At 34.5% G+C, this 14,891-nt stretch overlaps 1 protein-coding gene across 1 annotated transcript; it reads right to left on the bottom strand.

Annotated features, from left to right (window-relative positions):
• Positions 1-580: 580 nt before the first annotated feature.
• Positions 581-2,497, bottom strand: LOC133188129 (uncharacterized). The gene is made up of 3 exons (XM_061323511.1): positions 2,390-2,497; positions 2,094-2,304; positions 581-1,707 (listed from the first exon to the last, which is right to left on the bottom strand). The coding sequence occupies exons 1-3, from the start codon at positions 2,495-2,497 to the stop codon at positions 581-583; spliced, it is 1,446 nt and encodes a 481-aa protein (XP_061179495.1).
• Between the last annotated feature and the right edge of the window lie 12,394 nt (positions 2,498-14,891).

The following is a 14,891-nucleotide window of genomic DNA, read 5'->3' as shown; positions in this document are numbered from 1 at the left end:
GGTGATATCATTTATTCGAATAGGTGATATCACCTATTCGAATAGGTGATATCACTTATTCGAATAGGTGATATCACCAATTGAATAGGTGATATCACCTATTCGAATAGGTGATATCACTTTTTGGCAGTAAATACCAAAACGGCGCCTCATACATATCCTCGTTACCAACATCATCAATTCTCAAGTTTCTTGTTGAACAGTTTTGACGTCATCGATTGGAGATTTTAATCCAAGTGACAGATATAGCAAAACAAAAATTTGCTGTAAATTTGCTGTTAATATTTGCATGTTTCTATTCATTTTCGGAAGTTTATTTACATCTCTGAATACTCCCCACCCCCACCCCCCAAAAAAATCGTTTGCGGGGAGTATAAAGAGTGGTTGTGATTTTTGAAAACTCCCTTCGACATATCCATTGCATTCGAGAATTTAAAGTTTAATATAGCTAAGTTCAACGTTTTCTTTATAAAATATATATGTTTTAATAGTATTTTTGCAACCAGATGATATGATGCACAATATAATGATAACAACAATTGTCCTGCACATAGCCTGTTACTAACTTATTTTTTTAATTTTATATCTTCATTATTCTCATTATCAGATTATTGTATTCGATCACGCTTTCCATGCTTTCAAAACAGACGGAGGAACCTATGTACCACGTGTTGAACTGACCTTGCATATCTAATACATCCCAAAGATAGCCACGGTCGGCCTCTCTGGGGGGAAACCTGGGAAAATAATATCCCCATTTTATTTGTTCCAGAACTCTTGGGTTCCTCTTATCTAATCTCTTCAAGGTTGAGGCTAACTTGGACTGGATGATAACATCGATATCCTTTGCCCAAGGATTTTCATAGCCGTACTGATAATACATAACAGTTTCCTGTGGACGCCCATCTGGACCATTTTCCCGAATCCCAAGGCGATGGTCATCACCACTGATATTGTTTTTTGCATGGTAGAAATTAATACCGGCATATACGGGATACGTGGGCTGCTCAATGGCATCGTTGTAGTACACCTGAGGATCATTGCCGCGTCTACCAATGTCGGATTCGACCAGAGTTAAGATGTAGTTTGCATTCGTCAGTCGACTAAAGATACTCCTTTCCTTTACGTTGAAATTCACTATATCCAACAAAGAATTCATCGCTGGGGAAAGTATCAAAAAATCAAAATGCTCAGTATAAATATTTGGATGTCCCTTCGTTGAGTAAGTTATATGAATGCCTCCAGGACCAGGTAGTCTTTGAATGCCGTTGACGTTGGCTCCTAGATGTATATGTAATTTATTTTGTCTGGCAATCTCGGTTACAATCGATTGAAATGCTCCTAGTAAAACCCAGAATCCATTTTCGGGTGTAAAAACGCCTTTAACTGCTACTGGTGGCAACCAAACCAAACCGTATATAGCTGCAGTCTCGTTGATATATCCGTATCCATTTGCTGTCAGAAAGGTTCTGAATATAGGTGCCAATAACATAAGGTCATGCCGATGTAAGAAATCCTGGACAGTTCCTTGAATTTGTTGGAGAACTTTGGGAGTTGGTCGAGGCATAAGTTCGAAGGAATAGTTTCCAAACAAACAGCGGTGGATTCTATCGTACCTCGCCACAGCATCTTGGATCCTGCGGCTGGCAGCCTGTGGAGACGTCTCCCCTGTATTCTGAATCAAAAGGTTCCCCCAGGTAGTAAATTCTAGAGTTTAAAATAAGATTAGATTACAGTAAAACATTCAGTATTATCGGTATTTATTTTGATTTACGTTATCAAAGATATATACCAATTACTTTTAAAATAAATTCGGTTTTGCTTGACTAATGTAAAATTAGGAGGGGTTTGTAATGGGGAGTATATTATAGTTCAGTGCAACTGGGCAAGCTCAAACGAAACTGTAGTTTCGTCTGTCTTTGTTCCTGAGCATCATGAACCCACATGCATGCCTGCTATTAGTTACATTTCAAGAAATTTCCCTTTCTTGAGGTTCTGTGAAATATTCATTTCTCCTGTGTCAGGTGTTAATGTTTTTATCGTAATTATAACTTATTATGGTATATAGATTTAAAAATCTTGAAATCACTAACCGTTATCATTCACTGATACAGAAGATGGGGCTTTGGATACGATTTTGAGGCGAGGAGTATACCTCTCTACCAGTTTGGCTACTTGGTCATAGATATCGCTCAGAAAAAGTGCTCCAAATTCATTCCAAACTCCTCTGTAAAATCGGGAATAGGCTTTTCCTCCAACTTCCTGTCGTTGTTCAAAAATTTTTATGTTTTTGAAACCTCTTTCCTGTAAATGTAATTTACAAATTTTACGTCAATGCGCATGAGCAAACTAAGTATTTATAGGCCATAATATATCGCTGTTTACCAACCTTGAGTAGAGACGCCATATGTACTCCACCGATCCCAGCCCCGACAATAGCAATCCTATCATTAAGGGATTTGGGACCAGATATCGCTGGATATCCCATAGATACCATCTGTGGAAATTCAGAAGATGAAATAAAAAAAAAAAACCTTGCACTCAATACTATTAGTTGATATTCATATTCTTACTGTATCACCTATTGCTTGCACTTATACATATCAAATTGGCAACAGATTTTAAGGAAAGTTGGTACTTCCCCTACGCTCCCTCCCTACGCCCAAAGCTCATGGTAACATTATGCAGATACACCAAGTGAAATTAGCAGAATTTGATTTCTTAGTCGGCCACCCAAAAATCGCAAGTTAGACTTACAGCAGATGTTAATTTGTGCACATGCACATGTAATTGACCTTAAATCACAAAATTTACATTGACTCACGACTCGCTCTCTGAAATTTCTTGTACAGGCAATTATCAGTAATTATAATAGATAAAGGTTGTTTTGTTCCGTTTAAAAATGAACGTGATTTGCTGGCTTGTGTCATTCAAACAAATCAAAATTCTATTCCAGTGAATGTGCATCCTCACAATGTCAAGGTTTTGTGATTTTGGAACTCCACACAAACCCTTGACATAAGTCGTTATTTAAAGGTTGAGCTTGTGGTTACACATGACGTAATGGGTAATTATAAACTAACCAATGAGATTATATTTTTCAAATCCGCCGTTATCAAATTGCCCAACTCCAGAGCATATCTTTTGTGATTGTAAGGAGGTCGATCTTCAAAAAATTAATCCCCGATGTTTCATTTAAAGTAACTAGTCACAAATCCTACAATATTGACACTTTCCATTTTAAAAACGAGTCATATTTGTTTAGAAAACTTACATGTACCTACAATATAAGCTGTTTTCTGATTGGTTCCAATCCTAGACCAGGAACAAATGAAATAGTAGCTTTCTAGCCCAACTTTTAAATAACGACTTATGTCAAGGGTTTGTGTGGAGTTCAAAAACCTTGACATTGTGAGGATGGTGAATGTGGTAAAATATTGAATACTGGGATTGAGCGTACTTTCTAACAATATTTTTTCTTTACAATTTAACAATCTGGAATAAAAAAAATAATGTAACGAATATATCCATTTTACAAAATAATGTAACAAATATGTAGCCCTTTCATTCGGTCAATCCATATATATATATATATATATACATGTATATATATATATATATATATATATATATATATATATATATATATATATATATATATATGGACCTCAAGGCTATATTTAAGCTATGTTTGTATAAAATATAAAATGAACTGTTTACAAACATTATAGATCCACAACAATAATAAGTAACGAATTATTACACGAGGTTTTATCACTGTTTGCGGATTTTTTCCCCCTGGATTTCTGATTGGCGTTCTATTTTAAGAGTACATGAATACTCAGTTTTTTATTAAAAAAAAATTTTAAAATGCATTTTCCACATTTTTCGACTAACGAGGTTTTCGATGGGAAGCGTAGAATTTTGCTTTTTCTTTTTGAAAGATTTTTGGAAAGTAGTTAAATAAAACAATTTTTGTCATAATCAAAGCAAAAAAAAAAAAAAAAAAAAAAAAAAAAAAAAAAAAAATCCAAGACCTTTTGACCAGTCAATATATTTATTGATACGGTGACACTCTTAACAATTAATTGTCAACAACAATCAGCTGGAAATCTATAAATACTCACGCTATTTGCGTCACATTGAAAATTTCTTTGGAACTCCTCTCTGTATAATCCGTTAACTAGTCCAGCAGCCCAAACTGCACAAAGCATCAGGAGCATATTTAAATACATATATATGTGTGCAACTTAATTCCTGGAAATGTCCTGTTGAACTGAAATCCCATGTCAATCCTGAAAGAAGTATTGCGTGTGTAAATGATATAATAAACACTGTCAATCATGGTCGGACTTGTCACATCAATGGATAAAGAACGAGGGCGTTTTTGATTGACATTCGGCAGGAATCGTTGCGCACCTGAAAATGTGAAAACCTTATTGAACTGTAAAATTAAATTTTAACATTCTTTTGATGTATCATGTTTCTATGAAATAGGAAAGGAAAACATTTTTCCCAAAAGTGTTTTTGATTTCCTTAAAAATAACTTGAAACATGGCTAAATGCGTCATTGGTACAAAATGTTACATTTTTAAACACGTTTTTCTAAAAAAAAAAAATTGTTATCTCTGGGTCATCTCTCCATGATTTAAAAAAGACATTTGTGTGCATTTGTATTGAGGGAAGACCCAGAGACTATAAAAAATGAACTTTCTCCAAAAAAAAAAAACAAAAAAAAAAACAAAAAAAAAACAATGTTTAAATGCGTTGCATGCTTCTTTTCATTTTAAATTCCTGAGTGTTTGTGTAGCGATGATAGCTCAAGAGTATGCGTTACCAGTCCAGCGCATTTAGGAGTCGAGAAGTTTTTGATTCGATCTTCGCATGGAGCATTTTTTTTTTATACAGACAGTCAAGTGAATTTTATTTACTGATTTATAAGTTTTAAAAGAGATAAATTTTGGTTCAGTTGCACGGGGAGCAAAAGCAATTTTGCAAACCTCCTGAAACTTCATTTCATATATCATACCCTATCATCTTGTTAGGTGTTTATTATTTATGTGAAGTATTACTGTGTTATCGTAACTTTTAAGATATTTTGACTAAATTATTTCAAATTTGAAAGCTATTTCAATGTACGAGGGGTGATCAAAAAGTTCGCAAACTATCTCTATATTTACAAAACCACAATTCAGATCAAAATGAAATTTGGCACACATATAGTCATACACATGTTCTATAAATAACAGATTTTGAATAATGTTTTGCTCCGTGTTTGTGACGTCACAATGTGAAAATGACGTCAATATGTAGGTCACTTGTGAAAAAAAATGCATGGTTGACTCAGTCGTACTCGAGCAACGAACGGCTGTAAAGTTTAACGTATATCTATGTAATTCCTTTGCAGTAGAATATGATAATTTGTACAAGGTTTATGAAGACAAAAGACATACCAGAAGTTCAATCATTAATCGGATTGATTCTTAAAGTGAAGGCATGGAGTTGGTAAAAAATGTTTGTTCTCTTGCCCAGCGAAAGCAAGCCGGGAAAAAGATGTGTCCTTAGTTGAGCAATTTGCTATGAAACATCGTCAAGTTGCAATTAGAAAAATAGTTGAATATCTTAACAATAATATAATTATTAAATCCCTAAAATATCGTTTACTTTAGACTTTAAACATCTTAGATATGATAAAAAGAAGGCGCCCATACTTTATCCACATTGGATAAACGACGCTCCAGAGACAGAGGACTCGAGCTGTGATGGGTCACCATACTAATTGTGGGAAGGGATATCCTTAATTATCCACCCATCCTATTGCCGAGATTTGGCCATTTCTGACAGATGGACTGTTCATGTTATAAAAAAATAACTTGCATGGTAAGAAATATAAGACTCGGAAAAATCTTTTAGCTTCTGTGAACAGACTGCTACGGGGCATGCCACGTGACTGTCTGGATCACGTGATTCGCGCATGGGCAGAACAATGGCAGATGTGCATTAAAATCGGAGAGTTACTTACATACAGCTGTGATTATACTGCTGCTACACCATCAACGTCCTCAGCCGAGGCCATCTCTCATTGTGTGTTTCGACCCCTAGCTCGGTACACTCTCAGGATGGGGGTCCACAGTGATGATCAGTCATTGCGCGTTGGGGTGAGTATCCAGCTACTAGTGTCTCTCTTTATCCAACCCCAGCCTTATGATCTTTCTGCTGCTTGGGCCATCCTTTGGACTGCTGTTCTCCTATAGCTACTTCTCCCTGTCACAATTAGCCTAGAAAACATCCTCTAAACTGACTGTGCCGGGAAGCTTCTACATCCAACCTCTACTGGATAGTTCCAGGTCTGTCATCCTTTCTCCCTACATTCTGCCAGCAATGGGTCGTATTTTGCCTTCTTCTTTTCATAGGCTTCATCGCATCTTACTTCCCAGGGAACTGTTAGCTCTATGACAATGATCTTCCTTGTATTTGATGACCACAGTACCATATCAGGCCTGAGATTAGTTGGAATTATCTCTGAGAATGTCAGTTTCTGACCTAGATCTACAGCCACCTTCTAATCGTCTGTCTGGTTAAGTATTCCGGAGGTATTCTCTTCTCTCTTCTTCGCTGTTTCACCTTCTTTTACAAACTAAGCAAATCTGTGTTTGTTTCACTGTTGTCTGTTTGCTTTTATTCTTCTGCTCTTTCTCTATAGTGACTGCCATCTCTTTTAGAACCTGATTATGACACCATGTGTATCTTCCCTGTGATAATGCCACCTGGCAGGAGGATAGTATGTGCTGTAGGGTTCCTCTTTTTCCACAAAGGGGGCACTATGGAGTTTGTATGAGATCCCATCTGTGGAGATTGGCTGGTGTTGGAAGCAGATAGTACACTGGGTGTAGTAGAAATTGTAGTTGGAACTGCGGGTATTTCCACTATATACTACTTTAGTAGTCTACTTTAAAACATCATGAACACTGAAACCTCATTTTATTTCTTTTAAGGAAGTAATCCAATTAGTTCGCGAATTTTTTGATCACCCCTCGTACATCTAAACATTTTCTTATGTGCGTAACTTGGTAAAGCCCGTCCACTTCTGGTAAGCCGACAAAATCGTGGACATTTCAGCCATAAATGTTTCGTACACATGATTCCTGCAGATCGCACGCCAAATACGCCAAACTTTTTTTGTTTTTGTGCATATACTTCTGTAGGGGATGAAATAAACTTCTGCTTTTAAATTTGTTTGTTTGTTTGTTTTTTAATACAGGTGCGTTATAAATATACGTAGATAAACTGAAAAAAAAACTTTATATTCCATAAAAATTAATTGTTAATGCTCTTTGTTATTTTTCGAATTTTGTTAAATATTGGGTGGGGTGTCAATACAAAATTTGCAATATTGATATGACACTTCATACACTATCAAAATAAATAGACAAAGCCCTTGGCGTATTTGTTAGGCTTTTTCGCCTTATAAATTGTACACATTCCTAGTATAATTTGATTGTATACTGGTTTCCTAAACTATCCATGATGACCAAAATTATCAACACTAAACTTTCACATGTTTCAACCTTTCTGGCAAGGTAGCTTTTGAGAAGACTTAACCATATTTTCGCTATTTATGAATTATTTCTCCTTGAAAGAGAGTCTTATTAAGCCTTTCATTTGAAGAAACTTTAAATCACATCTCCAAGCAATGGTTTATGGCAAGTTTAGTTGAATTCATCGTCGCAAACCATGGCCAAAATGCAGGAGAGAGCTATATGTGGACTCCGGACAGTGACTTGAGACGATGAGTTGAATTCAACCCGGTAGTTTGGAGAGGATTGAAAATCTGAATAGATAACAGATGATATACAACGTACAGAGAGACAGACGCCGGACACTCTTTAAGAGAAGCTCATTTGCGTCTTAGGCTGAATCGAGAAAAAACTACATTATGTTACTAGTACTATGTCACCCGAACAAAGGCAGGCGACAGATTGTTCTTACAGAAAGCTGGGAGAATTTTAATGAAACTTCACAGAAATGATGGTCACCAACTCTAAATGTGCCATTTACATATGATATTTTCAAAATGACCATCGTTTCCATAAAAAACAAAGGAAATATGCATTTTTGAATTTATTATTTTTTTTAGTAACTGCTAGACTTTTTGAAACTTTAAAGCATTGGTCATTCCATTCTGTCAAAGTGTTTTCTACCAAAAAATGTACTCGGTTGCACAAAGTTTATCGATTTGTCATTGGAAGAACGAGTTCACTGGTAATAGTTCGGACGTAGAAAATTAGATGTAGCGTGGAAGTTGTATATTGCCAATTGTGACATCAACTTTGTGTGTAATTCCTTACTCTGCTTTCAAATTCGATAATGCAGCGTTGGGATCAGTTCGGGTGACGTATCTAAATATTGCTTGCAATGGAAAAAAGCCTACTTTTAATTGAATTTTTTATACGTATTTAAAAATGAAAAATATTTCTGTCTCTTATAAGCTACCGGTCTTGTAAGTAGGCTTTCCCCTCTAAAAACTGGCTCTAGAGTAGGATTTTCCCCAGGAAAGTAGGCTTAAGAGTAGGATTTCACCCACGGAAAATGACTCTATAGTGAAGAATTTCCCATACGGAAATCCCAGACAAGATTCAATTTTCCGGGGGGGGGGGGGGGGTTCTACTCTATGTAATAGTTTTAGAATTTTCCCCAGAGCCCATTTCCCCCCATAAAATATCATGACTGTACTTATGTATGAGGGGGAACGGGAAGAAATTTTCTTAAAAATTAATGTTCTTTCTTCAAAATTTCGACCATTTCCTTTGACACATACATGTACGAAGTATGAAAACTGAAAAATTGTCATTTTTCGCCATAACCGTCCTTTTTTTTCTTAAAATCTTATTCTTTTCATCTGCACAGGTCAAACCTCGTTTCTAGAAAAAGTTGGTACAATGTAATTAGTTGTATTCATAGAAACAAAAAGGAATATCTATTAAAATGTTTTTTTTCTTCCAATTTTATTTCAAAGTTACGAAAGCCTATTAGGATCAAACTACGGTAAAAAAAAAAATTTAAAAGGCGTTATAACGCCTTTTCGAAAAGCGTTATAACGCGAAAAAAAGGCGTAATAACGCCTTTTGAAAAGACTTATAACGCGGAAAAAGGCGTAATAACTCAAATAAAGGCGTAATACGCCTTTCCAAAAGGCGTTATAACGCGAAAAAAGGCGTTATTACGCCTTTCTAAAAGGCGTTTTAAAAAGGCGTTATTACGCCTTTCCAAAAGGCGTTATTACGCTTTATGAAAAGGCGTTATTACGCCTTTTGAAAAGGCGTTATTACGCCTTTTTAAAAGGCAATACGCCTTTCAAAAAGGCATTATTATGCCTTTTGAAGGGCCATTATTATGTCTTTGACAGGCCCTTGCTTTTAAAGTGGGGGGTTCCCATAAAATTGACAAGCAAACAAAAAAAACAAGACCCCCCCCCCCAAAAAAAAATAAACTGCCTAAACTTGAGGGGAAACTTTTTCTAATTTTTCGGTAAAACTTCTTTTAAATGCAATGTCTTGCCCGAGTTTAACCATACTGCAACAAAATGTAAAGGGACCAAGCAATCAATAAATGATTTTTTATATTTAAACTATAGCAAGACTATTCTCCCAAAAAGTGGGGTGGGGGACCCCCCCCCCCCCACGCACATTCATACTACCGGCCTGTTTGAAAAGGAGTTGTTTCCAAAAATGGAAAGGCGTTATTTTAGAATAGTAAATATATGAAAGATTGAACCAAAGCCATCTTTATTTATGCAATATTCAAATTATAGTTTTAATATTATAAATTATATTATAAATTATAGTATTTTCTATATTCCTGCACATCTCGCAGACAATTGTTTGCATTTTGCATGCATATTAAGAGAAGTCAACACTCTACTTTTAAAAATCCAGGATATAGGCAGAACCATCTTTGGACTTTGCTAGCCACGAATTAAGAATTCATGTCAAATTTGAAATATTTTTCTCTCCTCTTGGTAAAAAACAGGCAAAGTATTTGCATAGGTATAATGAGCAATTAGCCTTCAAAAAAATTTCTGAAATCCATACACCTTGGTAGAAGCGTCTGGCATCAGAGAAGGACTAAGTTGGTTTAACACTGAAAATATTTTACACATTTAAAAATCTTTTTTCCTAGAAATCTAATTATAATCAGCCCCCAGGGTGGGCTAAGTAAGTCATGTATTGAAAAAAAAAAAAGAGGCCTAATAACGCCTTTTTAAAAGGCGTAATAACGCCTTTTGGAAAAGCGTAATAACACCTTTTAGAAAGGCGTAATAACGCCTTTTAGAAAGGCGTAATAACGCCTTTTGGAAAGGCGTAATAACGCCTTTTGGAAAGGCGTAATAACGCCTTTTGGAAAGGCGTAATAACGCCTTTTTAAAAGGCGTAATGATGCCTTTTGGAAAGGCGTAATAGCGCCTTTTAGAAAGGCGTAATAACGCCTTTTGGAAAGGTGTAATAACGCCTTTTAGAAAGGCGTAATAACGTCTTTTTAAAAGGCGTAATAACGCCTTTTAGAAAGGCGTAATAATGCCTTTTTATCGCCTTTTGGAAAGGCGTAATAACGCCTTTTGGAAAGGCGTAATAACGCCTTTTTTCGCGTTATAACGCCTTTTGAAAAGGCGTAATTACGCCTTTATTTGCGTTATTACGCCTTTTTCCGCGTTATAACGCATTTTCAAAAGGCGTTATTACGCCTTTTTTCGCGTTATAACGCCTTTCCAAAAGGCGTGAAAAAGACATTATTACGCCTTTCTAAAAGGCGTTATTACGCCTTTTTTAAAAGGCGTTATTACGCCTTTCTAAAAGGCGTTATTACGCCTTTCCAAAAGGCGTTATTACGCCTTTCTAAAAGGCGCTATTACGCCTTTCCAAAAGGCATCATTACCCCTTTTAAAAAGGCGTTATAACGCCTTTCAATTTTTTTTTTTACCGTAGTTTGATCCTAATAGGTTTTCGTACAAAGTACATGTACATAATGTTGATGTATAAGTGTCTCTCCAAAATTCCTGTCTTCATGGATTTAAAAATGGGTCATTTATTTCTAAAAATTTGAAATTTTGCATTAAAAAAAAAAAAACTTTCAGAGTATTTGCTCTCAGCTTATAAATCCAATATTACATCGCTGTGATCATGGATACATTACTGTTGCATATTTCGGCTTAAAGCTTGCAAAAGCAATGTTTCTTGTATTGTATACATGTATTTAGAACTATTCTTACTCTGTTAGAGACTAGCATACATACTACCCCACTCTTCTATCTCCATTAACTTATTTGGACAAAAATAAGTATGTTTACTTAAGCTAATATATTGATGTTGAAATTAACACAATTAAGCTATAACTTTAACTGTCTAGTGACATGTACATGTATGCTTCTGTTCTATTGATGCCAACAATTATAGAGATCATGCTGAAAATGTTGAAAATTCCACGAGGAGATGGGAATTTAAAGGAGCTAACGCTACATGTTGTTGTTGTCAGAGACAACCTGATATTAATTTTTTTTGTAGCGGGGGTCTGGTGGGGGTAGTGATAGTCTGTAAAAACAACTCAAGTACAGTCAGAGGACGTTCGTTTTTGATAACATCTAAGAAATGATCCAAATTATTTCTACTATGGTTCTTGACATAGTTAGGTGTTTAATAATCTGGAACAGTACTTCATAATCTAGTACAGTTTAGAAATAGATAGCTTCATAATCTGATATTTATGAGATTGCTAGCTTCAAAATTACGTATCTGTTAGAAGTAGGTGCTTTATAATCTGGATCTATATTAGAGGTAGTTCATAATCTGGAGGCAGTTTCAAAGTCTCGTACCTGATGAAGGTAGGTACCTGTTGAGGTAGATTGATTGTAATCTGGTATTTATTGAGGTAATCAACTTCATAAACTGGTACCTGATAGAGATAGTAGTTTTGTCATCTGATACCTTACAAGTAGGGTACTTCAGAATCAGGTACCTGTTACAGGTATAATCGGGTACCTGCACAGGCACCTAACGTTACTTATTTTTCTTTAAATAATATGAAATATATACTCCTACCCAATTTGTGAATAATTAGGTAGGAGGTATATTTTTTATTTAAAGAAAAATAAGTAACGTTAGGTGCCTGTGGTTACCTGATACAGTATAAGGGTGCTTTATAATCTGGTACCTGTTACAGGTAGGAAGCTTCCTAATCTGGTACATATACCTGTTACAGGTAGATAGCCTCGTTATATGGTACCTATTACAGGTAGGTAGCTTCATACTCTGATACCTGTAGGAGGGGGGATCATTATAATCTGCATGGTACATGTTAGAGGAAGGTTTTATCAAAACTTGGTACCTGTTATAGCTAGGTAGGGTGCTTAATTATTGTATGACAGAAGTTCTCCCTCCCTTTGTTTGTTTCCAGAATGTTTAGAATGATTTCACATTATAATGTATCAGCTGCCGATACACGATTTCTTTTTTTTTTACTCCAGTTGAATGTAAGAGGAGTTGATTGCTCAATTATGCCTTAAACATACGCTTCTCGTGGTGGGCCACATTTTCAAAGTAACATCAACCTAAATAGCATTACAGTCATTCTACGATAAATGGACCAATTCAGAGTAAAAAACATGAAAAAAATAATTGTTTCAAATAGCAATCGATAATATATGGTTCCGTGGTCACTTTCAGATAAGTTTCAGGTCTTTTTGAAATCTACATTCTATATATATATATATATATATATATATGCATGAAATTTAAAACAAAATCGTTACGGAAGTTAATAGATTTTAAGCGACATGCTTATGAATTCGCATGAAAGGAGATCTATGCATTTCTTTGCGAGAAGTGGTTTGATTTCTTTTTATATACGATAAAAAACATTTTTCAACATTCATTGCAATCTACTCGGAACGATTTTACGGCTGAAAATTTCATCTTGAAATTTGTAAATAAATGAAGCGACATTAAGATTTGCAGTGGAATACGTTTTTCAACATAACATTATGTTCATATCAAAACTTTAACTGCATATATATTGGTGAATATTTACAAAACCATGTGTATATGTTAAGTCTTAGAGTTGAAATCGGCCTTTAAATTTATAGTTAAGATATTGCAGCGGTAAATTTGTAAGCGATATGAAAAATTCTTAATTGGTCATGTTTTTGTAGAATGACTGTGATAATTACCCGGTAGTTAAAGTACCATTTGTCTGGGAATTTCTGGCTCTCCATTAATTTTGATCCAAGACTGTGCTTTCTAGGCAATATAGATTAAAAAGTTGGGGGAAAGCCCTTACAGGAATGTCTTAGAACGAAAAAAAATTAAATAAAATAACAAACGTCATCAGGCATTTTATTTTTGGGGTGGGGTTGGGGGGTTGGGGGGCTCCGTAAACATTACCTTTGTTTTTTATTGAATATACTATCATACTATTTTACACTGGTACTTCTGCCCTTCCAAGTTTCTGCGAACCTAGATCCCAAGATCAGCAGTTAGAGAATCAATATTACTTTTCTATATCCCTTCCTCTCTATTAATTATTACGTTTGACATATTAGATAAACGTTAACCTTTCTACAGAACGATTTAGGTGGAACTTTTTAAAAAGGGTTCGAATTCATGTATATTACAGTTGTTAATCTGGCTGTGTAGCAAAGTAAAAATCATTAAAAATATTAAAAAAATTTCAAGCAAAATTAAGTTCATAATTGGTAGAAAGGTTATTTACCATCACAAGAAAGTTTCACTGTAGTAGAGTGTAGCATGAAACATTTAATGAAGAGCAGTGAGTTACATGTATATATATATATATATATATATATATATATATATATATATATATATATATATATATATATATATATATATAGTGTGTGTGTGTGTGTGATGTATTAGATTAAGTGCTTAATGTATGATCTTCACTTATGCCCAAAATTATGGAGGGAAATCCAAGTAAATAACTTTTTCCGTTTCCTTCATTTCATTTCACGGACAAAAACGTACAAATCAATTTTATTATCTTTATATAATTATCCTCATCAATTTAAAATCTGTATTCGCAGCTGTTGCTCATATGCTAACTTTAATAAACACAGTTAATCTTAAATTCAGTGCATAAAAATTCAAATCATTAAAAAAAATAGATATCCAGTATTTTGTTTTTCATATTTCACTAAAATTGATTTCTTAGCTAACGAGCCGTAGGCTGGGTCGAACAGTGGGTTTAATTTTTTTGATAAATAAACATTCATCTCCATATTTCATACATCAAAAAACAAAAAAATAAAATAATTTTTAACAATTAACATTACATTATTTTTATGTGTCTGATTCCATAATTGTTAGATGTATTTGCTTGTGAAAGGACCAGTCGAATCCCCCCCCCCCCCTTTAAAAAAAAAATTAATAAATACATAAAAAAAATCAAATAATAATAACATTCTGTGTAGGGAAATTAAATTTTGTTGAAACTGCAAAATTAAATTATTTAAATTGCTTTATACGTTGGGTATGCAGTAGAGTTATCGTTCCTATTTAAATGGCTTGTCATTTTGTCAATAGACTTCTAATCAATAGTCCGAGACAAGTCTAATCCTGTCTCTGATTTCTTCGGGTAAGACAATTTTTTTTCTCAAAAAAAATTAATATTTACGATTATCTTTAACATTATTAAACATATATAAATATTTGAAAACGTAAATAGGCCTACTGCAAGTTAAAGATAAAATCATCTTAACAGAATTTGTTTAAAATTTATTAAAAAGACCTGACATCAGCCCCATAGCAGCAAGGAAACATAATGATTCACGATGTAAACATTGACCCCTACTTATAAACAAACCTCGATGTAAACATTGC

The sequence above is a fragment of the Saccostrea echinata genome, unplaced genomic scaffold, assembly GCF_033153115.1.
Source record: "Saccostrea echinata isolate AGI-Se365-2 ecotype Australia unplaced genomic scaffold, CSIRO_AGI_Sech_v1 ptg000016l, whole genome shotgun sequence".
Taxonomy (NCBI): Eukaryota; Metazoa; Mollusca; class Bivalvia; order Ostreida; family Ostreidae; genus Saccostrea; species Saccostrea echinata.
This window is presented reverse-complemented; position numbering and strand designations above follow the sequence as displayed.